The sequence below is a fragment of the Kogia breviceps genome, chromosome 15 (genome assembly GCF_026419965.1).
Source record: "Kogia breviceps isolate mKogBre1 chromosome 15, mKogBre1 haplotype 1, whole genome shotgun sequence".
Lineage (NCBI taxonomy): Eukaryota > Metazoa > Chordata > Mammalia > Artiodactyla > Physeteridae > Kogia > Kogia breviceps.
The window spans coordinates 39063951-39089266 of NC_081324.1; the positions used below are offsets into that span (position 1 = coordinate 39063951).

Sequence of the window (25316 nt, forward strand, 5' to 3'; positions counted from 1 at the left end):
TAAAAATAATCCAAATAATCTTGATTCTGAAGTCTGGAAAGCAACCACTGTGCCTTCCTGGTAACTGATTTTCATAGTACTGAATCTTTTTTTTTCAACTCTGCACTTTGTATAATAGACCTATAATATGCCATCAAGCACTTCTAAGGATAAAATCTGGTGTGCTGCACATTGTTTTGTTTAGCCAAATGCTCATTATTTAAGAAGCTTCTGAGAATCTGTATTTAGCTGAACTGCAGTCTTAAGAACTAATAGATAAAGAATCCTTTTTTGTAAGGTCTGTAGATATGCGTCTTCACAGCGATTTTAACCTGGGCTTGTAAAACTACAAAGTTGATATGGCCATTTCAGAAAATGTGTGCTGAGGATGTACTATAAAACCCTTACTGGGGAAACATTTTATTCTTCTTTTTCATGCTTTTCTCGAAACTGAAGTACAATCATCAAAAACACATTAGAGTGGTGTTAAAGATCTCATTGAAGATTTTAGTGTCAAAGATAGGAAAATTCATTAAGTTTGAAAATCCAGATTGTCTTTCCTCTTGACCTACAACTCCTCCAAAGAAATCCCTCAAGATGAGCTAGGAGGGATCCTCTCTGACCACAAGCATTCATCTACAATGTTAAGTAGTACAAGGTGAAAGCCCCATCAACCTTTCAGAACCACAACTCACTGTAGGTCTTTGGCAAAATGCCATGCGTGGTAGCATTAAAAATAAAAGAAAGGAGTAATGGACAAAGAATGTGGTAAACTAGTTAAATTTTCTTTTGACTGTGGGTGGCTTCCAAAATAGGGACGTTGTCATTGTCAACTATTATAATATTTAAGATCATGGGCTTTGGAGTCTGAAATGCTGGCTCTACCTCTTACTAGCTCTGTGACCTTAGGCAAGTCACTCAATCTCTCTGAACCTTAGTTTCCTGATTTTTAAAATGAGGATGATAGTAGTACCAACTTATAAGGCTGTGATGAAGATTAAATCAGATAATGCATACAAAGGGCTGGGCACATAGTAGATGCTTAATAGATGATAGCCATTATTATTATCCTCTGTGTTGAGTCATTTCCCAAAAGTTCTTTAAAATTAAGTCTTAAAATCTATATTTATCTGATAAGATGCTAGGAATTTAAGTGCTCAAACAATCATATCCCCAAGGAAACATAAACCAAGCCCTTTTGGTGTTGATGTTTATGTATTCAGCCTTAAATGCATAATATGGGAGTTGGCTTATTAGATATGAGAAATTTTAATAACATTTCTTTTCCTGACTCCAGAAAAGGCTGATCAAAGTATTAACTCCTCAAATGTCTCTGGTATAAGTAAATGTTGACAGTCATTTAACTGTAGTACAAAACCCACTACAGTTTTTAATATCAATGAATTCAATTAGTAAGTTAAGCTTATAGTCCAAGTGTATAACCATTCCATGATAAGTTGGGAAGGACCTGCTGCTAAACAGATTTTTTGATGAAAGGCAGGATTAGCTTTGTGTTTCTGTGGAAATCCTTGTCAATTTTCATTACCAATTAAGGAAAAGCATGCATAAAGGAAAGGGCTCCATGAGTTCAACCTGGTCATATCTAGATGCTTCCAAATAAGGGCCTCTCTCTTTTTTTTTTTTTTTTTTTTTTTGGTTTTTTTTTTGGCGGTATGCGGGCCTCTCACTGCTGTGGCCTCTCCCGTTGCAGAGCACAGGCTCCGGACGCGCAGGCTCAGCGCCCATGGCTCACGGGCCCAGCCACTCCGCGGCATGTGGGATCTTCCCGGACTAGGGCACGAACCCGTGTCCCCTGCATCGGCAGGCAGACACTCAGCCACTGCGCCACCAGGGAAGCCCAGGGGCCTCTCTCTTGAGTAGGAGGCATTAACAATTGTCAAGATTTTTCAATACTTATTAAATAACTCAAAAAAAGTTCTTATCTGCAGAATATTAAAACAAAGAATCCCTGAAACTTACCGGGGGATGTCATGTTGCAATGATGCTGTGGTTGTGATTACAAGCTCCTTTTGGCTTCCTGTTGTCATAGGAGATGTGGACGCATCTTTTCTAACTGCTGCCATTGTCCCTGCATGAACAATAAAGAAAATAATTTGGGCATTTAATAAAAGGAAAAGTCTATTCTGAGTAATATATTCGTATAGGAATCCCCAAGCTTTAGAAGCAAGCCATTTTCCCCCATGAAATGAAACAATGGCAGACGGAAAACTCGGTGAGTTGTTTTGGTTTTGCAAACATCAGTGATCCATAATATCTTGTTTTTAAAAAAGTGCATTTGTGCAATAACAGACTAACTAGAGATTTTGTTTTTAAACTTGATGGCCTATCAAAGTCCTGCTGATTTGGGTTTATTGTAAAAATGCCCAAGGAGGTAGATTGGTTTATTTTGTTCCTTTTAACTATCAATATCATAAGAAAAGTTTTTTCTTCTCTTTGACAAAATTGATAATTCCAGCACTTTGTACTTCTACATCCTCCAAATTAAATTGACCCTAACCCCAGAACTTTCAAGGTAGACATAAATCTTGAATATTTCTTTTAAAGAACTCAACATGTAAGATGCTAAACAAGTAAGATGCAAAAACAAGTAAGATGTTAAAACAAGTAAGATGCTCAACTAACCATTCTAGGGCTGATTTGGCCTTTGTTCCTTCTAGCAAGAAAAGAAATGTTTAGTTGATAATTACTTTCCTCTTCTGGATTGCTCAAGACTAAAATGGCATGGACAGAAAGACCTTTCGTTTTTGTTTGTTTTATAATTATTATTATTTCTAATAATAATAAATGTCTCCTCCTTTAAAAAAATAACAAAATTGCCAACTTTTTATTTATTAAATATACAAAAGGCTTTTTCACTTATCAAATTCTCATGTTACAGCTGGAAGAGACCTTGGACATCATCTCATCCTACTTCTTATTTGATAGATGCTTGTTGTAGGACGAGCTCTCGGTAATGTTTTTTTTTTTTTTTTTTTTTTTTTTTTTTTTTTGCGGTATGCGGGCCTCTCACTGTTGTGGCCTCTCCTGTTGCGGAGCACCGGCTCCGGACGCACAGGCCTAGCGGCCATGGCTCACGGGCTTAGTTGCTCCGCGTCATGTGGGATCTTCCCGGACCAGGGCACGAACCCGTGTCTCCTGCATCGGCAGGCAGATTCTCAACCACTGCGCCACCAGGGAAGCCCCTCAGTAATGTTTTATTTTTTATTTTTAAAAAATTTTTTATTGGAGTAGTTGATTTACAATGTTGTGTTAGTTTCTGCTGTACAGCAAAGTGAATCAGTTATACATATACATATATTGACTCTTTTTTAGATTCTTTTCCCATATAGGTTATTACAGAGTATTGAAAAGAGTTCCCTGTGTTATACAGTTAAGTCCTTATTAGTTATCTATTTTATATATAGTAGTGTGTATATGTCAATCCCAATCTCCCAATTTATCCCTCTCTCCTGCCTCACCACTTTCTCCCTGGTAACCATAAGTTTGTTTTCTACATCTGTGACTCTGTTTCTGTTTTGTAAGTAAGTTCATTTGTACCATTTTTGTAGATTCCACATATAAGCAATATCATATGATATTTGTCTTTCTCTTTCCAACTTGCTTCACTCAGTATGACAATCTCTGGGTCCATCCATGTTGCTGCAAATGGCATTGTTTCATTCTTTTTAATGGCTGAGTAATATTCCATTGTATATATGTACCACTTCTTCTTTATCCATTCATCTGTCAATGGACATTTAGGTTGCTTCCATGTCCTGGCTATTGTAAACAGTGCTGCAATGAACACTGGGGTGCATGTATCCTTTTGAATTATGCTTTTCTCAGGGTATATGCCCAGTAGTGGGATTGCTGGGTCATATGGTAGTTCTATGTTTAGGTTTTTAAGGAACCTCCATACTGTTCTCCACAGTGGCTGTATCAAGTTTCATTCCCACCAATAGTGCAAGAGGGTTCCCTTTTCTCCACACCCTCTCCAGTATTGGTTATTTGCAGACCTTTTGATGAAGGCCATTCTGACTGGTGTGAGGTATCATTGTAGTTTTGATTTGCATTTCTCTAATAATTAGCAGTGGTGAGCAGATTTTCATGTGTTTTTTTGGCCATCTATATGTCTTCTTTGGAGAAATGTCTATTTAGGTCTTCTGCCCATTTTATAATTGGCTTGTTTGTATTTTGATAATGAGCTGCATGAGCAGTTTGTGTATTTTGGAGATTAATCCCTGGTCAGTTGCTTCATTTGCAAATATTTTCTAACATGTTTTGGGTTGTCTTTTCATTCTGTTGATGGTTTCCTTTGCTCTGCAAAAGCTTTTAAGTTTAATCGGGTTCCATTCATTTATTCTTGTTTTTATTTTCATTACTGTAGGAGGTGGATCAAAAAAGAAATTGCTGTGATTTATGTCAGAGTGATCTGCCTATGTTTTCCTCTAAGAGTTTTATAGTATCTGGCCTTACATTTAGATCTTTAATCCATTTTGAGTTTATTTTTGTGTATGGTGTTAGGGAGTGTTCTAATTTCATTCTTTTACATGTAGCTGTCCAGTTTTCCCAGCACCACTTACTGAAGAGACTATCTTTTCTCTATTGTATGTTCTTGCTTCCTTTGTCATAGACTAGGTGACCGTAGGTGCATGGGTTTATCTCTGGACTTTCTACCCTGTTCCATTGATCTATATTTCTGCTTTTGTGCCAGTACCATACTGTTTTGATTACTGCAGATTTGCAGTATAGTCTGAATTCAGGGAGCCTGATTCCTCCACCTCCGTTTTTCTTTCTCAAGATTGCTTTGACTATTCAGGGTCTTTTGTGTTTCCACACAAAATAAAAATTTTTATTCTAATTCTGTGAAAAATGCCATTGGTAATTTGATAGGGATTACATTGAATCTGGAGATTGCTTTGGGTAGTCTAGTCATTTTCACAATATTGATTCTTCCAATCCAAGAACATGGTATATCTCTCCATCTGTTAGTATCACCTTTAATTTTTTTTTTCATCAGTATCTTATAATTTTCTGAGTACAGGTCTTTTGCCTCTTTTTTTTTTTTCTTTTTCTTTTATTTATTTATTTTTTGCACACAGCAAGGAATAGTCTTTGCAAAAGTAGTTTGGAAAAGTTTCAGAATAAACGGACTACTACACAAGTCTACATTAACAGATAAAAGCAAATACAACCCAGTAAGCTGTGGTGAATTCTGCTTTCTAGAGATACCACATTATAGTAATAAAAATCCTAATTTTCAACAAAAATAACATGAAACATACAAAGAAACAGGATCCTTGTTCAAGCAAAGGGACTAAATAAAATTACAGAGACCATTCCTGAAGAAGCCAAGGCATCAGACTTACTAGACAAACACTTAAAAGCATCTTAAATATGCTCTGAAGTAGGAAAATAAAGACAAAGAAACAGAGGAAATCAGGATAATGATATATGAGCAAAATAAATATCACAAAGAACATAAATTATTAAAAAACCAAGCAGAAATTTTGGAGCAGAAAGTGTAATAATAAATTAAAAAATTCATTAGGGTGGTTCAATAACAAATTTTACTAGGCAGAGCAAGGAATCAGCAAAGTGGAGGATAGGACAATTGCTACTGTTTTTTTTTTTTTTTTTTTCCCCTCTCAAGATCTTTTTTTTTTTTTAACATCTTTATTGGAGTATAATTGCTGTATAATGGTGTGTTAGTTTCTGCTTTACAACAAAGTGAATCAGTTATACATATGTTCCCATATCTCTTCCCTCTTGCATCTCCCTCCCTCCCATCCTCCCTATCCCACCCCTCTAGGTGGTCACAAAGCACCGAGGTGATCTCTCTGTGCCATGAGGCTGCTTCTCACTAGCTATCCACCCTATGTTTGGTAGTGAATATATATCCATGCCACTCTCTCACTTCATCACAGCTTATCCTTTCCCCTCCCCATATCCTCAAGGCTATGGTCTAGTAGGTCTGTGTTTTATTCCCATCCTACCCCTAGGCTCTTCATGACATTTTTTTCCCCCTTAGATTCCATATATATGTGTTAGCATATGGTATTTGTTTTTCTCCTTCTGACTTACTTCACTCTGTATGACAGATTCCAGGTCCATCTACCTCACTACAAATAACTCAGTTTCGTTTCCTTTTATGGCTCAGTAATATTCCATTGTATATATGTGCCACACCTTCTTTATCCATTCATCTGTTGATGGACACTTAGGTTGCTTCCATGTCCTGACTATTGTAAATAGAGCTGCAATGAACATTGTGGTACATGACTCTTTTTGAATTATGGTTTTCTCAGGGTATATGCCCAGTAGTGGGATTGCTGGGTTGTATGGTAGTTCTATTTGTATTTTTTTAAGGAACCTCCATACTGTTCTCCATAGTGGCTATATCAATTTACATTCCCACCAACAGTGCAAGAGGGTTCCCTTTTCTCCACACCCTCTCTAGCATTTATTGTTTCTAGATTTTTTGACGATGGCCATTCTGACTGGTGTGAGATGATATCTCATTGTAGTTTTGATTTGCATTTCTCTAATGATTAATGATGTTGAGCATTCTTTCATGTATTTGCTGGCAATCTGTATATCTTCTTTGGAGAAATGTCTATTTAGGTCTTCTGCCCATTTTTGGATTGGATTCTTTGTTTTTTTGTTATTGAGCTGCATGAGTTGCTTATAAATTTTGGAGATTAATCCTTTGTCAGTTGCTTCATTTGCAACTATTTTCTCCCATTCTGAGGGTTGTCTTTTGGTCTTGCTTAACATTTCCTTTGCTGTGCAAAAGCTTTTAAGTTTCATTAGGTCCCATTTGTTTATTTTTCTTTTACTTCCATTTCTCTAGGAGGTATGTTTTGCCTCTTTAGGGAGGTTTATTCCTAGGTATTTTATTCTTTTGGATGCAATGGTAAATGAGATTGTTTCCTTAATTTCTCTTTCTGATCTTTCATTGTTAGTGTATAGGAATGCAAGAGATTTCTGTGTATTAATTTTGTATCCTGCAATTTTACCAAATTCACTGATGAGCTCTAGTAGTTTTCTGGTGCCATGTTTAGGATTTTCTATGTATAGTATCATGACACCTGCAAACAGTGACAGTTTCACTTCTTGTTTTCCAATTTGTATCCCTTTTATTTCTTTTTCTTCTCTGATTGCTGTGGCTAGGACATCCAGAACTATGTTGAATAAAAGTGGCGAGAGTGGACATTCTTGTCTTGTTCCTGATCTTAGAGGAAATGGTTTCAGTTTTTCACCATTGAGAATGATGTTTGCTGTGGGTTTGTTGTATATGACCTTTATTACGTTGAGGTAGGTTCCCTCTATTCTCACTTTCTGGAGATTTTTTTATCATAAGTGGGTGTTGAATTTTGTCAAAAGCTTTTTCTGCATCTATTGAGATGATCATATGGTTTTTATTCTTCAGTTTGTTAATGTGGTGTATCTCATTGATTGATTTATGTATATTGAAGAACCTTGCATCCTTGGGATAAATCCCACTTGATCATGGTGTATGATCCTTTTAAGGTGTTGTTGGATTTGGTTTGCTAGTATTTTGTTGAGGATTTTTGCATCTATGTTCATCAATGATATTGGTATGTAATTTTCCTTTTTGTGATATCTTTGTCTGGTTTTAGTATCAGGGTGATGGTGGCCTCATAGAATGAGGTTGGGAGTGTTCCTTCCTCTGAAATTTTTTGGAAGAGTTTCAGAAGGATAGGTGTTAACTCTTCTCTAAATGTTTGACAGAATTTGCCTGTGAAGCCATCTGGTCCTGGACTTTTTTGTTTGTTGAAAGTTTTAAAATCACAGTGTCAATTTCAGTAGTTGTGAGTAGTCTGTTCATATTTTCTGTTTCTTCCTTGTTCAGTCTTGGAAGGCTGTACCTTTCTAAAAATTTGTCCATTTCTTGCAGGTTTTCCATTTTACTAGCATATAGTTGGTTGTAGTAGTTTCTGATGATTCTTTGTATTTCTGTGATGTCAGTTGTAACTTCTCGTTTCTCATTTTATTGATTTGACTCCTCTGCCTTTTTTTCTTAATGAGTCTGGCTAAAGGTTTATCAGTTCTCTGTGACTTCTCAAAGAACCAGCTTTTAGTTTCATTGATCTTTGCTATTGCTTTCTTCACCTCTATTTCATTTATTTCTGCTCTGATCTTTATGATTTCTTTCCTTCTACTAACTTTGGGTTTTGTTGGTTCTTCTTTCTCTACTTCCTTTAAGGTTAAGGTTCCTTTAAGGTGTAAAGTTAGGTTGTTTATTTGAGATTTTTCTTGTTTCCTGAGGTAAGACTGTATTGCTATAAACTTCTCTCTTAGAACTGCTTTTGCTGCATCCCATAGGTTTTGGATCATCATGTTTTTGTTGTCATTTGTCTCTAGGTATTTTTTGATTTCCTCTTTGATTTCTTCAGTGATCCATTGGTTGTTTGGTAACACATTGTTTAGCCTCCATGTGTTTGTGTTTTTTACAGTTTTTTTTTTCCTGTAATTGATTTCTAATCTCATAGCATTGTGGTCAGAAAAGATGCTTGAAATGATTTCAATTTTCTTAAATTACCAAGGCTTGATTTGTGACCCATGATGTGGTCTATTCTGGAGAATGTTCCATGTACACTTGAGAAGAAAGTGCATTCTGTTGTTTTTGGATGGAATGTCCTATAAATATCAATTAAGTCTCTCTGGTCTAATGTATCATTTAAGGCTTGTGTTTCCTTACTTATTTTCTGTTTGGATGATCTGTCCATTGGTGTAAGTGGAGTGTTAACGTCCCCCAATATTACTGTGTTACTGTCAATTTTCCTTTTTATGGCTGTTAGCATTTGCCTTATATATTGAGGTTCTCCTATGTGGGTTCATATATATTTACAGTTGTTATATCTTCTTCATAGATTGATCCCTTGATCATTATGTAGTGTCCTTCATTGTCATCTCTAACTTGAAATTCTATTTTGTCAGATATGAGTAATGCTACTACAGCTTTCTTTTGATTTCCATTTGCATGGAATATCTTTTTCTATCCCTTCACTTTCAATCTGTATGTGCCTCTAGGTCTGAAGTGGATCTCTTGTGGACAGTATATGTTTCTTGATTTTGTATCCACTTAGCCAGTCTCTGTCTTTTGGTTGGAGCATTTAATCCATTTACATTTAGGGTAATTATTGATATGTATGTTCCTATTGCCATTTTCTTAATTGCTTTGGGTTTGTTTTTGTAGGTCTTTTTTCTTCCCTTCCTCTTTTGTTCTCTTCTCTTGTGGTTTGTTGACCATCTTTAGTATTGTGTTTGGGTTGCTTTTTCTTTTGTGTGTGTGTTATCTATTGTAGTTTTCTGGTTTGCATTTCCCATGAGCTTTTGAAATAGCAGTCTATATATATACAAGGTTGTGTTAAGTTGCTGGTCTCTTCATTTCAAATGCAATTCCCATTTCCTGCATTTATACTCTCCTCTTCTCATGGTTGCTGGTTTAGATATCATATTTGTGTGTGGATGATTTCCTACTTTTACTGTATTTTTGCCTCTACCAGTAAGCTTTCCCATTTGTGATTTTCTTATTTCTAGCTGTGGCCTCTTTATTTTTCTCCCTGCGTAGAGAAGTTCCTTTAGCATTTGTTGTAAAGCTGGTTTGGTGATGCTGAATTCTCTTAGCTTTTGCTTGCCTGTAAAGCTTTTGATTTCTCTGTTGAATCTAAATGAGAGCCTTTCTGAGTAGAGTATTCTTGGCTGCAGGTTTTTCCCTTTCATCACTTTAAATATATTGTGCCACTCCCTTCTGGCCTGCAGAGTTTCTGCTGAAAAGTCAGATGATAAACTTATGGGGATTCCCTTGTATGTTATTTGTTGCTTTTTCCTTGTTGCTTTTAATATTTTTCCTTTGTATTTAATTTTTGTCAGTTTGATTAATATAATATTATAATTAATATATAATCTCAGGCCCTTTCTCTTTCTCTTCTCCTTCTGGGACCCCTATAATGTGAATATTGGTGAGATTAATGTTGTCCCAGAGGTCTCTCAGACTGTCTTCATTTCTTTTCATTTGCTTTTATTTATTTTATTCTGCAGAAGTGATTTCCACCACTCTGTTTTCCAGCTCACTTATTCGTTCTTCTGCCTCAGTTATTCTGCTATTGATTCCTTCTAGTATATATATATATATATATATATATATATATATATATATATATATATATACTTTTTTTTTTTTTTTTTTTTTTTTTGCGGTATGCGGGCCTCTCACTGTTGTGGCCTCTCCTGTTGCAGAGCACAGGCTCCGGACGTGCAGGCTCAGCGGCCATAGCTCATGGGCCCAGCCGCTACATGGCATGTGGGATCCTCCCGGACCAGGGCACAAACCCATGTCCCCTGTATCGGCAGGTGGACTCTCAACCACTGTGCCACCAGGGAAGCCCCCTTCTAGTATATTTTTCATTTCAGTCGTTGCATTGTTCAACTCTGTTTGTTTGTTCTTTAGATATTCTATCTCTTTGTTAAACATTTCTTGTATCTTTTCAGTCTGTGTCTCCATCGTTTTTCTGAGATTTTGGATCACCTTTACTATAATTACTCTGAATTCTTTTTCAGGTAGATTGCCTATCTCCTCTTCATTTAGTTGTTGTTGTATGTTCTTTATCTTGCTTCTTCATCTGCAACATATTTCTTTGTCATCTCATTTTGTCTTACTTACTGTGTTTGTGGTCTCCTTTCTGCAGGCTGCAGGAATGTAGTTCCTCTTGCTTCTAGTGTCTGCCCCCTGGTGGGTGAGGTTGTCCAGGGTTTTGTGCAGGCTTCTTGGTGGGAGGGAATGGTGCCTGCCTTTTTGTGGATGGAGTTGGGTCTTGTCCCTCTGGTGGGCAAGGCCATGTCGGGTGTGTGTGTGTGTGTGTGTGTGTGTTTGTGTGTGTGTGTTTTGGGTTGGCTGCAAGCTTAGTATGACTTAGACAGGCAGCCTGTCTGCTGATGGGTGGGGCTGTATTCCTGTCTTGCTGGTTGTTTGGCCTGAGGCATTCCAGCACTGGAACCTGCAGGTGGTTGGGTGGGGCTGGGCCTTGGTGCCGAAATGGGGACCTCTGGGAGAGCTCATGCCAATTAATATTCCCTGGGGCCTCTGCTACTAGTGTCCTCGCCCCCATGGTGAGCTACAGCCAACCCCTGCCTCCCCACAAGACCCTCCAAGACCCCTAGGTAGGTCTAGCCAGGCTCCTATGGAGGTACTGCTTTGTGCTGGGTCCCAGTGCATTTGAGACCTCGTGTGTGCCCTGCAAGAGTACAGTGTCCATTTCTCCCAGCCCTGTGGAGCTCCTACACTCAAGCCCCACTGGCCTTCAAGGCTAAATGCTCTGGGGTTCTTCCTCCCAATCCCAGACCCTTAGTCTCTCTTGGAGGGCTATTTTTATATGGTAACGTCCCTGTGTAGCCTGTGTGGGTTTAAGATATATATATATATATATAATTTTTTTTTTACTGCAAGGGCTGTTTTTAGTATGGATATCTGCTCCCTCTTTCCTCAGTGTATGCTGGACGTTATCCCCTTGACAGGGATTTGACTGGTGTTGTGGTGACTAGAGCCTGCCCTGGGTATTGAGTGGGGCCTCCCCTTTGCTCTGTGGTTGTCAGGGTGGGGTCTGCTCCCTAGTTGGAGTAGAGACCCCAGATCTGTTTCTTAGCTGTGTTTCTGATCTGTGATGTGAGGTAGGTGGGATTGGAGCAGTCCCACTGGGACAAAAGCCACTGAGTATTCCTCCTCTGGAGCTGCTCACCTGTGAGCATGCTATGTTGTGTCACCTTTCACATGTTGTGTGAGCTCACAAGTTACTCTGTGATTGGCACTGCTCTCAGCCCCATCTTAACTGTGGGTATGCTGGCAGTTGGCCCTGGAGTCTCTCAGGTGTTGTTTTTACCAGGCCACCAACATAGATACACTGAAGTCACATCCTAAGATTGCGGTAATCCTGGATCTGGACCCACTGTGGGTGCTATGGGGGCAGCTCTGACTCTGACCTGGACCAACCCCCACATGTACATGCCCACAAAGTTCACACCTGCTAAAGCCAGACCCACCTCAGTTGCAAGAGCACTTGTTGTCTGTTCAGATGTTCCGCAGGTGCTGAGTTTACCAAGCCAGTTGCAGGGGTTTAATCTGTGGTTTGTGCAGGTAAAAGGAGAGATTTCAGCTCTTCTTCCTTAGTCGCACAGCCCCTGGGGTCAGCTTTGGTTTCAGCCCCACCTATGCATGTGGGCCATCCATAGGCGTCTGCTCGCTGCCCAGTCAAGAGGGGGTGGAGGAGGTGACCGGGGGTGCACTGGCATGCTTTGGTGGGAGGGGGCAGAGGTGGCGACTGACGGGGACGTGTGAACCCGCTCCAGTAGGAACCCCTCCTAGTGCCTCTGGGGGCGGGGCCCGGAGGGTGGGGAGAGAGGCTGTCATGGTGGCCCTGCCCTTCACATGTCACTCAACAATGGTGCTTCACGTCTGTGGTGATCTGGGCTTCCTCCAGGAGCATTCCCAGTTGTGGAGTTCCTCAGTCCCATCCCCTCAGGCTGTCTCCACACAGCCCACAGCAGTCCTCGCCCCAGGTCTGCTCTCCAAACCCCATGTTCCAGCATCCAGCCCCCGTCCACAGCAGCAGACACACAACTCAGGCTGGGGCATGCAGGGCTGTGTCATGGACCATCTGTGTAGGTCTCACTCTGTCCTGCCTGCCACAGACTGGCTGCTGCACTCTCCTTCAGGCCCCTGATGCTCCCCTTCTGTCTCAGCTGATCTCCCCACTGGCAATGGGGGTTTTCTGGGTGCAGGAACCTCTCCTCTCCTTCAGCTCCTCCCGAAGCCCCCGAAGGGTGCAGGTCCCGTCCTTCTTCCTCTTTTCTTTTTTTCTTTTCTCTTTTTCATCCTACCCGGTTATGCAAGGATCTTTTCTTATCCTTTTAGGTGTCCGAGGTCCTCTGCTAGTGTTCAGTAGGTGCTCTGTAAGAACTGTTCCATTTGTAGATGTATTCTTGATGCCCTTGTGGGAAGAGGTGAACTCCATGTCCTCCTACTCTGCCATCTTCTCCTTCTCACTGCTTCTTCTTAATATTATTTTCCACATAACACAAAACATTCCTGTCCTTTTCTTGGAAGACTATAAAAATCTCATTGACAATTTTCTTCTGGTTCCTAGGAAACTGTTGCCCAGGCTGCTAAAAGAAGTTATTTGGGAAGAGTCACTGTTTCTTTGAGAAAAGGGTGAATATTCAAATGACCTGAAATCAGCTTTGGCTTTGGAATACCAGACCAAGAATACCATGTGCTAACCCGGAATGGCACAGTTTAAGTGTGACCAGAGAAAATCAGGCCTGGAGAAGGCAAGAGTCTTATATCTGTAGAGATTAGCATCAAAACAATCACCAAGATCCTTGGTATTCAAAAGCCATACTCAATATTGACTGTTCTCTATCACATAGAGATATAAAAGACCAGTCATCCAAATGTACAATTCAGACTTATACACAAACCTGTGGGACCTTCAACCTAAACCACTACTTTCTCATACTAGACACAAATTCCATTAGTTCATACAATGCATTCAGTCAGTAAATGTTTACCAAGTACCTAATGATTCACAGGGGCTGGTGCTAGGATTAAGCTCAGGCTTAGTTTATGGAGAGGAGAAGGAAGATGTGAGAGTAAGAAATGAGATACTGTGAACAATCTGGTAAAGAATCATAAATAACTCAAGGCAGTATAAGGTAATAATAACAGCTAACAGATATAGTATGCTTAGTATGTGCCTGGTACTGTTCTAAGATTTTTCCATATATAATGTATTCTTTAAAAAAAATAGCTTTATTGAAGTATAATTTGAATACCATAAAATTTACCTCTCTTAAGTGTACAGTTTGATAAATAGTAGTAAATTTATACAGCTATGAAAGCATAGTCACAACGCAGTTTTTATATTTTTGTCATGAATTTACTTATTCATTTTTGTAATCCAGTTTTAGAATATTTCATCACTTCAAAAAGTTCCCTCATGCCCATTTGTAGTCAATCTCTTCTCCCTGTTTAGTCTGCTCCCATTACCCTCCAGCTCTGTCTTTATAGTTTTGCCATTTCCAGAAATAGATACTATTTCTTAATATATAATTTATAGATAAGGAAAATAAGCTGTAGGGGACTTAAATGACCTGCCCAAGATCACAAAGCTAGTAAGTGACCAGCATTCATATCCAGCCAATCTGATCCCAGGGTTTTCACCATTATGCTGTATATATTGCTGTAAAAAATAATATGAAAAGTCTGAGGAATTAAGAAGTGGGAAAGATCACATCTGGCTGTAGGATTAGGGAAGATCTGATGCAGGAGGTGAACTTTTGAAAGAAAGGAATAAGGAGCATGGAATTAGCAAAAGCATTAAATTAGAAAACCTTAAGGCTAAATATTTAATGTATTCAGGAAATATTTATTGAGCATCACTATGTCCTTTTAGCTTGCTAATCACTTTAAATCACTTTACCTGCATCATCTCATTAATCCTTATAGCAGTCCATAAATTATATTATTGTCCTCAATTTACAGATAAGGAAGTGGAAACTGTGAAAAGGTCAAGCAGCATGTCCAATATCACATAGGGGCTGGTCGGAACAAGGCTGGGCTTTGAATGCAGTCAAGGTCTATATGACTCTGAATTGCAAACTCTTAAACATTGTGTTAGTTGAGCTCCAAAATAAAACAAAGCAGCAACAACAATTAAAAAACCCAAACTGGGACTTTCCTGGCGGTCCAGTGGTTAAGACTCTGTGCTCCCAATGCAGGGGGCACAGGTTCGATGCCTGGTCAGGGAACTAAGATCCTGCATGCCACATGGTGTGGCCTAAAAAATAAATAAATAAAAATTAAATAAACAAACAAATAAATGAATAAATTTTTAAAAACCCAAACTGATCTTTGGAGAGATTATTCTTGTGGCAGAACTTAGAATAGAATGGAACAGAGAGAATGGAGGCAGGCAAAGCAGTTCACTATGACTACAACTGCTGGGTGTAATCTTGGGTGAGAGAAGGGGAAACTAAAATAGGTAATAGGAGGAGAAACAACTGGAAGGGATTTGTGGCTGAGGTGAGAGGGGAGAAGAAATGCCTGGTAGTGATAAGAAGAGAAATATCTTTTTAGTCACTATCACAGAAAACCTGATTAGTCTTTTTTTTTTTATTTTCCACTTTGATACTTCTGTCAAAAACTTGGTTGAGACAATTGATATTTGATGGGGAAAATTTTAAAAAGAAATTTTAACAGAGAGTGCAGGGACTTCTATGTGCTTCAAGAGTACATAGAATTATGAGGAATCCCTCATAATTGCAGGCACAATAATGTATGTATACATGATCATTTATTTTTCTGGGTAAAGAGACGATAGTTTTCATTTTATTCTGAAAGGGACCCCAAAAAGTTAAGAATGATTGCTCTAAGGCATAGGGCAAGTTTATTCCTTTTTCTTAATTCTATAAGCTCTATTCCTTATTAAGTTTCCAGAAAGCTGTATATCAGCTTTTAATTATATTTTTTCCGTCTATAAAATTTGATTTAATATTAAGTATACCAATAATTACATACAGTTAATGCATATTCATAGAATGACATCTCTCTGTATTTATACACACACACACACACACACACACAACCACACCCACACAAACACAATGTACACATTTTAAAAACAAAAGTGCTGGTAAGACTATCATCCACAAAGCAGATAAATCTCATGTATAAATGCATATGTTTATATGTATGTAAATATATGTGAATATATTTATGTAAATAAACACACATATTTTTGCATACACAGATGGAATTGAACATAATGGATCATGTCCTATTTATATGGAGCTGGGGGTATGTCTGCTCATCCATCAATCAACATCATGATAAGAGAACTTCTTAGGGCTTCCCTGGTGGCACAGTGGTTGAGAATCTGCCTGCCAATGCAGGGGACACGGGTTCGAGTCGTGGTCTGGGAAGATCCCACATGCTGCGGAGCAACTGGGCCCGTGAGCCACAATTACTGAGACTGTGCGACTGGAGCCTGTGCTCCGCAACAAGAGAGGCTGCGATAGTGAGAGGCCTGCACGCTGCGATAGTGAGAGGCCTGCGCACCGCGATGAAGAGTGACCCCTGCTTGCCACAACTAGAGAAAGCCCTCACACAGAAACAAAGACCCAACACAGCCATAAATAAATAAATAAATAAATAAAGAGAACTTCTTAGAGTTAACATTGAAGAAAACTCTGTTTCTTGACCCTTTGTTTCATTTTGCATTTTTTAAAATTTAATTTAATTTTTTTTTTGCAGTACGCGGGCCTCTCACTGTTGTGGCCTCTCCGGTTGTGGAGCACAGGCTCCGGACGTGCAGGCTCCGTGGCCATGGCTCACGGGCCCAGCCGCTCTGTGGCATGTGGGATCCTCCCGGACCGGAGCACAAACCCGTGTCCCCTGCATCGGCAGGCGGACTCTCAACCATTGTGCCACCAGGGAAGCCCCATTTTGCCTTTTTAAAATAGCTGAGCTATATTATAGCATTCAGTTTAGTTTAAAGAATAAGCTGAGCTATATTATAGCATTCAGTTTGGTTTAAAGAATAAATGATAAGGCTTCCCTGGTGGCGCAGTGGTTGAGAGTCCGCCTGCCGATGCAGGGGACACGGGTTTGTGCTCCGGTCCGGGAGGATCCCACATGCCACAGAGCGGCTGGGCCCGTGAGCCATGGCCATGGAGCCTGCACGTCTGGAGCCTGTGCTCCACAACCGGAGAGGCCACAACAGTGAGAGGCCCGCGTACTGCAAAAAAAAAAAAAAAAAGAATAAATGATAAAGAAAATACCATGGTGACCCTTTCTAGATCACGAAATAAAATACTGGCAGCCTACAACCTGGAAGCATCACCAATACCCATTCCCGATTACAATCTCTTCTCACATCCAAGAGCCAGCCACTATTCTCATAAGTACTCCCTTTCTATTCTCTATACTTTTACCACTTATGTGTGCATCCCAAAATGTGATTTAGTTTTGCCACTTTTGAACTTTATACAAATAGAAATATACTGTATATATTCTTTTTGAGACTTTTTTTGCTCAGTATTATGTCTGTGAAATTGATCTGTGTTGATGATTTATGTAGCTGCAGTTTGTGTTCTTTGCTATAAAGTATTCCACTATATGCATTTATGACTTTTTATTCACTCTGTGATTGATGGACATTCGGAATATTTCTGTTTTGGGGCTAATGTGAGTAATGCTTCTGTGACAGAGGCTGCTAATTATCCACCAAAACACACTCTTCCCTTCTTCCGGGGTACACAGCTAGATTATATTCCTCAGTCTTCCCTGTAATTATGTATGGTCAGGTGGAAAACTAGTGGACACTACGTGTGCCATTTCAGGCCCATCCTATAAAAACCTTGAAGCCTTTCATGTGTACTCTTCCATACCCTTCCTACTCTTTGTTGACCTGCTATGGCAGGGCCAACAGTTTCTTACATAAACTCTTTTAGAAAACAAAGGAGAAAAAAAAGACTTCCTGACTCATTAAAAAAGAAAACCGTGGTGAAATACACATTTACCATTTTAATGTGTACAATTCACTGGCATTAGGTGTATTATAATGAATGTTGTAAAACCATTGCCACACTCTAGTTCCATAACTTTTTCATCACTTTAAATGGAAACCCTGTACCAATTAAGCAGTCATTCTCCATTTTCCCCTCCCCCTGAGCCCCTGTGAACCACTAATTTCCTTTGTCTATTCTGTATATTTCATATAAGTAAAATCATACAACATGATTCCATCAACATGGCCTTTTAGCAAAATGTTTTCAAGGTTCATCCACATTGTAGCATATATCAGAAGTTTATTCCTTCTTATGGTTAAATTATATTCCACTGTATGTATATATTGCATTTGGTTTATACATTCATCTGTTCATGGACATTTGCATTGTTCCCACCTTTTGGATATTATGAATAGAGTTGTTATGATCATTTGTGTACAAGATTTGCTTGAAAGCATTTTGTCAATTACTTGGGGTATAAACTTATGAGTGGAATTGATGAGTTATATGGTAATACTATGTTTAATGTATTGAGGAATCACCAAAGTGTTCCACAATGGCTCCATAATTTTAAAGTTCTAGCAACAATGTATGAGGGTTCTGATTTCTCTGCATCCTCTCTAACTTATTTTACATTTTAAAAATTATAACAATCATAGTGGATGTTAAAGTGGGTATTTTATTTGATTGGATTTCCCTAACGATTAGGGATGTTGAACATCTTTTCATGCTTTTTGGCCATTTGTACATCTTCTTCAGAGAAATGTCTTTTCATGTACTTTGCCCAGTTTTAAGTGGGTTGTCTTTTTGTTTTTGTGTTGTAATAGTTATTTATATATTCTGGATACCATACCCATATAAGATACATGATTTTCAAATTTTTAACCCACTCTGTGGACTATCTTTTCATTATCTTGATAGTGTTCCTTGGCACAAAATTTTTTAATTTTCATGAAATCAAAGTAATCTATTTTTTCTTTTGGTTGCTTGTATTTTTGGTGTCAAATCTAAGAAACCACTGCCTAATCCAAGGTCCCGAAGATCTGCTCCTATGTGTTCTCTGAAGAGCTTTATAGTTTTAGCTCTTATATTTAGGTCTTTGACTCATTTTGAGTTAATTTTTATATATGGTATGAGGTATACAAATGAAGGATCCAGCTTCATTTTTTTCACATGTGGATAGCCAGTTGTCTCAGCATCATTTGTTGAAAAGTCTATTCCTTCCTTATTGAATTGTCACAGCACTCCTGTCAAAAATCAGTTGTATCAACTATCTATCTATCTATCTATCTACCTACCTACCTACCTATCTATCCATCTCTATCTCCTTATATCAGTACCACACTGTTTTGATTACTGTACCTTTGTAGTAAGTTTTGAAGTCATGAAGTTTGAATCCTCCAACTTCTTCTTTTTCAAGACTGTGTTAGCTATTGGGAACCCTTGCAATTCTTTATGAATTTTAGGATCAGCTTTTCCATTTTTGCAAAAAAGTGTTGTTGGGATTTTGATAGGAATTTCACTGAATCTGTAGGCCAACTTGTGGAGTACTGCCATCTTAAGAATATTAGGTCTTCAAATCCATGACCATGGGATGTCTTTCCATTTACGTCTTCTTTAATTTGTTGCAGCAATGTTTTGTACGGTTCAGCATAAAAGTCTTGCACTCAGTTAAATTTATTGCTAGGTATTTTATCGTTTTGATGCTGTTATAAATGGAATTGTTTCCCTGTTCCTTTTCAGTAATTCATTACTAGTGTATAGAAATACAATCGATTTTTGTGTTAAATTCTCTCCTGAAACTTTGCTAAATTCATTTATTAGCTCTAAAAGTTTTTGTGCAATTAGCTGTAGTAGTTTTTGGTTTTCTTTTGCATTCTCTAGGATTTTCTATATATAAAATCATGTCATCTGCTAATGCAGTTTAACTTCTTCCTTTCCAACTTGAATATGTTTTATTTCTTTTTCTTGCCTAATTTTTCTGTCTAGAACTTCCAGTAAAATGCTGAATAGAATTGGCAAAAGTGGGAATACTTGGCTTGTTCCTGATCTGAGAGGAAAAACTTGCAGTCTTTCACAACTGAAAATGACATTAGCTGTGGGTTTTTCATAGATGCCCTTCATCTTGTTGAAGAAGTCCCTGCTACTCCTATTTTATTATTGTTTCTATCATGGAGTGTTTAATTTTGTCAAATGCTTTTTCTGTGTTAAGATGATCATATTTTTTCTTTTTATTAATATGGTATATTGTATTGATTGATTTTCATATGTTGAAGTACCTTTGAATCCCTGGGCTAAATCCTATTTGGTCATGATATATAATCATTTTAATATGTTGCTGCATTCAGTTTGTTATTATTTTGTTGAGGATATTTTCATCTATATTCACAAGGGATTTTGGTCTATAGTTTTCTTTTCTTGTGATGTCTTTGGCTCTGGCATCAGACTAATGCTGGCTTCATTTTAATGATTGAGTAAGTGTTCCTTCCTCTTCTATTTTGTTGGGAAGAATTTGAAAAAAATTAGTGTTAATTCTTCTTTAATATTTGGTAGAATTCACCAGTGAAGCCATCTGGTCCTGGGCTTGCCTTGTTGGGAGTTTTTTGATTACTGATTTAATCTCTTTACTTGTTATAGGTCTATTCAGATGTTCTACTTTTCTTAAGTCAGTTTTGGTAGTTTGTGTATTTTTAGGAATGTGTCCATTTCATCTAGGTTTGTTGCCTTTTGGTTGTCTACCGTTTGTCTCAACTGTTATTTTTTACCCCAGGCAGCAGTGTTCATTTGGCTTTCAGTGTTTTCAAGGAATGTCCTACATGTAACTGCTTCTCTGTCCTGAAAAAGTCCAGAGGTAGGAAAAACAAAGGCAGTCTCCTTGTATCAGTCTTTTGGGAAATCCACAGACAGGTTCAAATAGATGAACACAACTCCTGGAGAATAAGGTCTGCTTCCTCTGGGACCAGGTACTCACACCTGGAACTTGGCTGCCATCTACAAGACTGCTGTCATGCTGTGGAAGGGGGCAGGGCAAGGATAAATTAAAACTTCCTTAAGTTCTCCTACCGTGTTTCAGTGGCCTTTTTTTCCAGTTAAGCATTTGCTTGGTTTCCATAAATCATTCACCATCTTTCAGAGCTCTGATAATGTTGGTTCTGACAGTATGTGCCAGGTTTTTCAGTGTTTCTGGCAAGGGACAAGCCCCTGGAAGTCCCTACTCTGCCATTTTTGCTGACATGCTCCTGACTCATTTATGACACTAGTATAACTCTGATACCAAAACCTGACAAGGTCATTACAAAAAAAAGGATATTACACACCAATATCTCCCAATCTATGTAATTCATCAAATTAACAGAATAAAGAAGAAAACACATGATCATCTCAATAGGTGCAGAAAGAAAAGATCTGATGAAATTTAACACTCATTATGACAAAGGCTCTCAGCAAATGAGGAGGGAACTTTCTTAACCTGATAAAAGGCATTTACAAAAAGCCTACAGCTAAAATCATACTTAATGGTGAAAGACTGTCTGCCTTCCCTATGACAATGGGAACAAGGCATGAAATCCACTTTTACCATTTTATTCTACATTGTAATAGAAGTCTTAGAGAGTACAGTGAAATAAGAAGAAATAAAAGGCATAAAAAGATTGGAAAGAGAATAACTGTTATGGACTGAATTGTGGTGTCCCCCTCCATCCCCCACAATTCATATGCAGAAGTCCCAACCCCCAGTACAGGTCAGAATGGGACCTGTATTTGGAGAGAGGGCCTTAAAAGAGGTAATTAAGGTCAAATTAAGTCATATGAGTGGCCCCTAATCCAACATGACTCTTTGTCCTTATAAGAAAAGGGAGACACACCAAGAATGCACATTCACAGCAAAAAGAGCATGTGAGGACACACTGAGAAGGCAGCCACCTGCAAACCAAGGAGAGAGGCCTCACGGGGAATGACTGGAAAGGAATGTGAGGAAGTTTTCATGAATAATGGAAATGTACTATTTCTTAATTATGTAGGTATATCCAATTGTCAAGGCTTATCAAACTGTACTATTAAGTCCTGTGCAATTTTATTGTATATAAATTAAACCTCAATTAGAATAAAAGAAAATGAAAAAAACCCCACAGTTTTCTTGGCTCTCAAGCAGTGCTGTTTTTAAGACCCCACTCTACTAACTTTCTTTGACATTACCAATCAATCACCATTAGGACTTTGAAGGGACCAGCACATACACTTCTTAAGCCACTAAATCATTGCAGGGATTGAGGTCAAAAGGTCTAATTGATTAGATCCTTGTTGTGGGAAAATGGGACAAGGACACAAAAAGAAAAATTAATATTTATACAGTCAATCCTTGAACAACGTGAGGGTTAATGCGAGTGTAACTTAGAGTTGGCCCTCCGTACAGGCTGTTCCTCCACATTCGTGGATTCAATCAATCATGGACTGTTTAGAACTGCAGTATTTACTACTGAAAAAACTCCGCATGTTAGTGGACTCGGCAGTTCAACACTGAGTTGTTCAAGGGTCAACTGTAATATATTAATTCATTAAACAAATATATTATGAGCACCTACCACATGTTAAGCAACATTCAAGGAAATGGGGAAACAACAGTGAACATACGGAGTACTTATATTCTCATGGGAGAAGACACAAAACATTCATAATAAGCAGGTAAATTACATAGTATTTTGAGATACTTCTATTGCAGAGGATAGGAAATGTAGAGCCTCTGGTTCAAGTTACTATTTGATATATATAGCAACTTCAACTCTGAATGTTAGTTTCTGGCGTTTGAATTTTTTTTTTTGAGTGGGCTCAAAAATCGTGGGCAGGACGATTTAATCTACTTGTTTAGGTTTATTCATAGCTCCGTACTATGCTTGTCTTCTGTGTTCTAATGATAAAGGTATCAATTTTTTTTTTTTTTTTTTGGCGGTACGCGGGCCTCTCACTGTTGTGGCCTCTCCCGTTGCGGAGCACAGGCTCCGGACGCACAGGCTCAGCGGCCATGGCTCATGGGCCCAGCCGCTCCGCGGCGTGTGGGATCTTCCTGGACCAGGGCACGAACCCGTGTCCCCTGCATCGGCAGGCGGATTCTCAACCACTGCACCACCAGGGAAACCCTAAAGGTATCAATTTTTAACAAATCTTTTAGCTCAGACTACTGGGAACCAGAAGTAATATATTGTGGTATCCTTTATAATGATTAAACATATAATAATAATGATAATGCTAATAATAAAAGAAACATAGAACAACTAGGAGGCTCAGAGATTATTTCTCACTTCAGATTATTCCTTCATTTCCAGTAAAAGAAAAATGTGTTTGGGAGTCTCTCAGGGAGTCTCAACCAGTGACAGCTGCTGTATATTATATAACCTAAAAAAACCCGAAAGGCAAAATGAAGGGCATGGTCAATACCATCAGGTAAATCCAACTTACTCTAGGTTCAGCCTCTCTCATACCCTCTCAAAGTGTTAAAGGGAGTCAGAGATCGATGTCAGAGAAATAAACAGGAGGTAGCACTAAATGTAGTATTGGGTTAGTATTTTCCTAATTAATTCTGGTGCTCAGTGGCCTCACAACCTCTGCCAGCCCATCAGCATAACAGGAAAAAATATTCTCCCAGATTCGAGGGCTCTTATAAAAGAGAGTCAGCAGGCTTCCCTGGTGGCGCAGTGGTTGAGAATCCACCTGCCGATGGCAGGGGACACGGGTTCGTGCCCTGGTCTGGGAAGATCGCACATGCCACGGAGCGGCTGGGCCCGTGAGCTATGGCCGCTGGGCCTGCGCATCCGGACCCTGTGCTCCGCAACAGAAGAGGCCTCAACAGTGAGAGGCCCGCGTACCACACACACACAAAAAAAGAGTCAGTGATTGTTCTGGAAGGGGAAGTTCTAGGCAAGCTAGGAGAGAATAAAAATACTGCTGTGTAGGGAGGAAGAATGAAGATTGGGTATTTTAAGATTTATATCTTTGGCTTAAAAGTTCTTGACTCAAGTGTGGATTTTCCTAAGTAATGAATTCTTGTTCCACAGAGCTCAATAAAATCAACTAAGACAGAACATTCCAAGCATCTGACTGGAAAACAATTTATATTTTAAGCATGATTCTGACAATACTGTACTGTACTGATATTTTTGCAATCACAAGGTTATTTCTTGAGACAAGAATCAGGTCTGTGTTTTTTTTTTTTTTACATGTTTAGTATTAATAAAGTTGACAGAATAGTGAGGAGGATAGGAGAGGTAAAGTAGAAGGAGACTGATAATAAAGATTAATGGTCCTGCAGTAAATGTCCTATGTAGTACTTAATGATTAAAGGACAACAAAAGTAACAAAGGATATAAAACAGAAGAATAATATATTTAAAAACTTAGACATGCTAAAGAGAGGAAAGCAATTAAGGAGATGCTAAACCAAGCAGTGTAACTTAGGTAACTGGTGTCAGGTCATTGCCTCATGCTAAACAGGGGGTCCAATCCCGCTACAGCACACCTTGGAAAGTTGGTCTCCCACAACAAATACCAATGCAATAACTTTGCCCTGATACCACCAGCTGTGCAATGGGCAGAATGGCTCAAAGGGGCAGTTTTAGCTCCTCAATGATCAGGTATACCATAATTTTGCTAATGGCTCCATATTAGAATAAAAGAAGAGAAAAATACAAGACAGCATTTCTTATGAGTAGAAGAAAAAGTTAATAGTTGCTGTGAATACGTTGAAACAAAACTCTTTTAAAATGATGAAAAATTTTCCATTTTTCTCACTATAATGCTACAACCCCTCCCCCCCCAAAAGAGAAGGAAAACAAAAAAAAACTAATGAAAAAAATAAAACCATGAGTGAAAACTGTTCTTGAAAACTGCAGAATTATAACAGCTTTCTCTTGGTTAAATTGATTGGTATAGTAACATTATAAAATGACTATTAGGATTCATTGTGCACAACAGAAAGTGCTGAAATGTCAGCAGACTACACAGCAAAAAGTAATGGGTTCTGAACCTCTGTTAGTCAAAAATGATTTTGTTTCAAATTAGAAATTGATTTTTGTTTTTGGACAAAAGCCTTTTCTAGACTTCCAGCTTTTGTAGCTGGGCCTCGGAGAGATTAACCTTCACCATGGCCAGGGCTGGCCCGATGATACCTTTCTCAAAGTGCCTTTTCAACTGCAGCTTTCTAATGTTGCTGTGGTCTCAACCAATAACACAAGTTATTTATTCCTTTGCTATCACACTGTATTTTTCTCATTTTGCTATTTTATTTTAGTGCTGACACACAGCACAAATTTATTGTCAAGTTAATAGAAGACTATGTTGAGCCTTGCAGTGTAACTACCACAACAATTCTGACTGGTTCTCCACTCTCCAAAGTGCAATGACTAAGAAGAGAGGGAGCCAAAAGTAAGAGTTTCCCATCTCTGAAGGACTACTAATAGAGAAAGTAGAGAAGATTCCATCTCAGATACTAAGTCTCCTCAATTTCATTTTTGTTTCTGGTAGCAAAGTCTAAAAAGACAAAAGTTGTTCTAAGTTGTCCTAAAACAACAGAGGTCTGCAGAACTTTTGCCCTATGTCAAACAAAATGTACCTTTGCTTTTGTTTCAAATTGTGGATAGTCTCCCTTCTGAAGCTTGGACTAATTATCATCTCTCAGTTATCTGGGAGAGGACTAAGCGATTTCTAGATTAATCATAATTAAAACCAAAAAACATAACAAAGTTGGCAGCTGATGAGGAA

The 25316-nt window shown here is 38.5% G+C and overlaps 1 protein-coding gene across 1 annotated transcript in view; it reads right to left on the minus strand.

Annotated features, from left to right (window-relative positions):
• KIAA1328 (KIAA1328 ortholog) overlaps nucleotides 1–25316 on the minus strand; it is a 358322-nt gene that overhangs the window by 37825 nt on the left and 295181 nt on the right. Inside the window, exon 9 of the mRNA XM_059041354.2 lies at nucleotides 1960–2068. Coding sequence (XP_058897337.1) covers nucleotides 1960–2068 — 109 coding nt within the window. The remainder of the gene's footprint in view (nucleotides 1–1959; nucleotides 2069–25316) is intronic.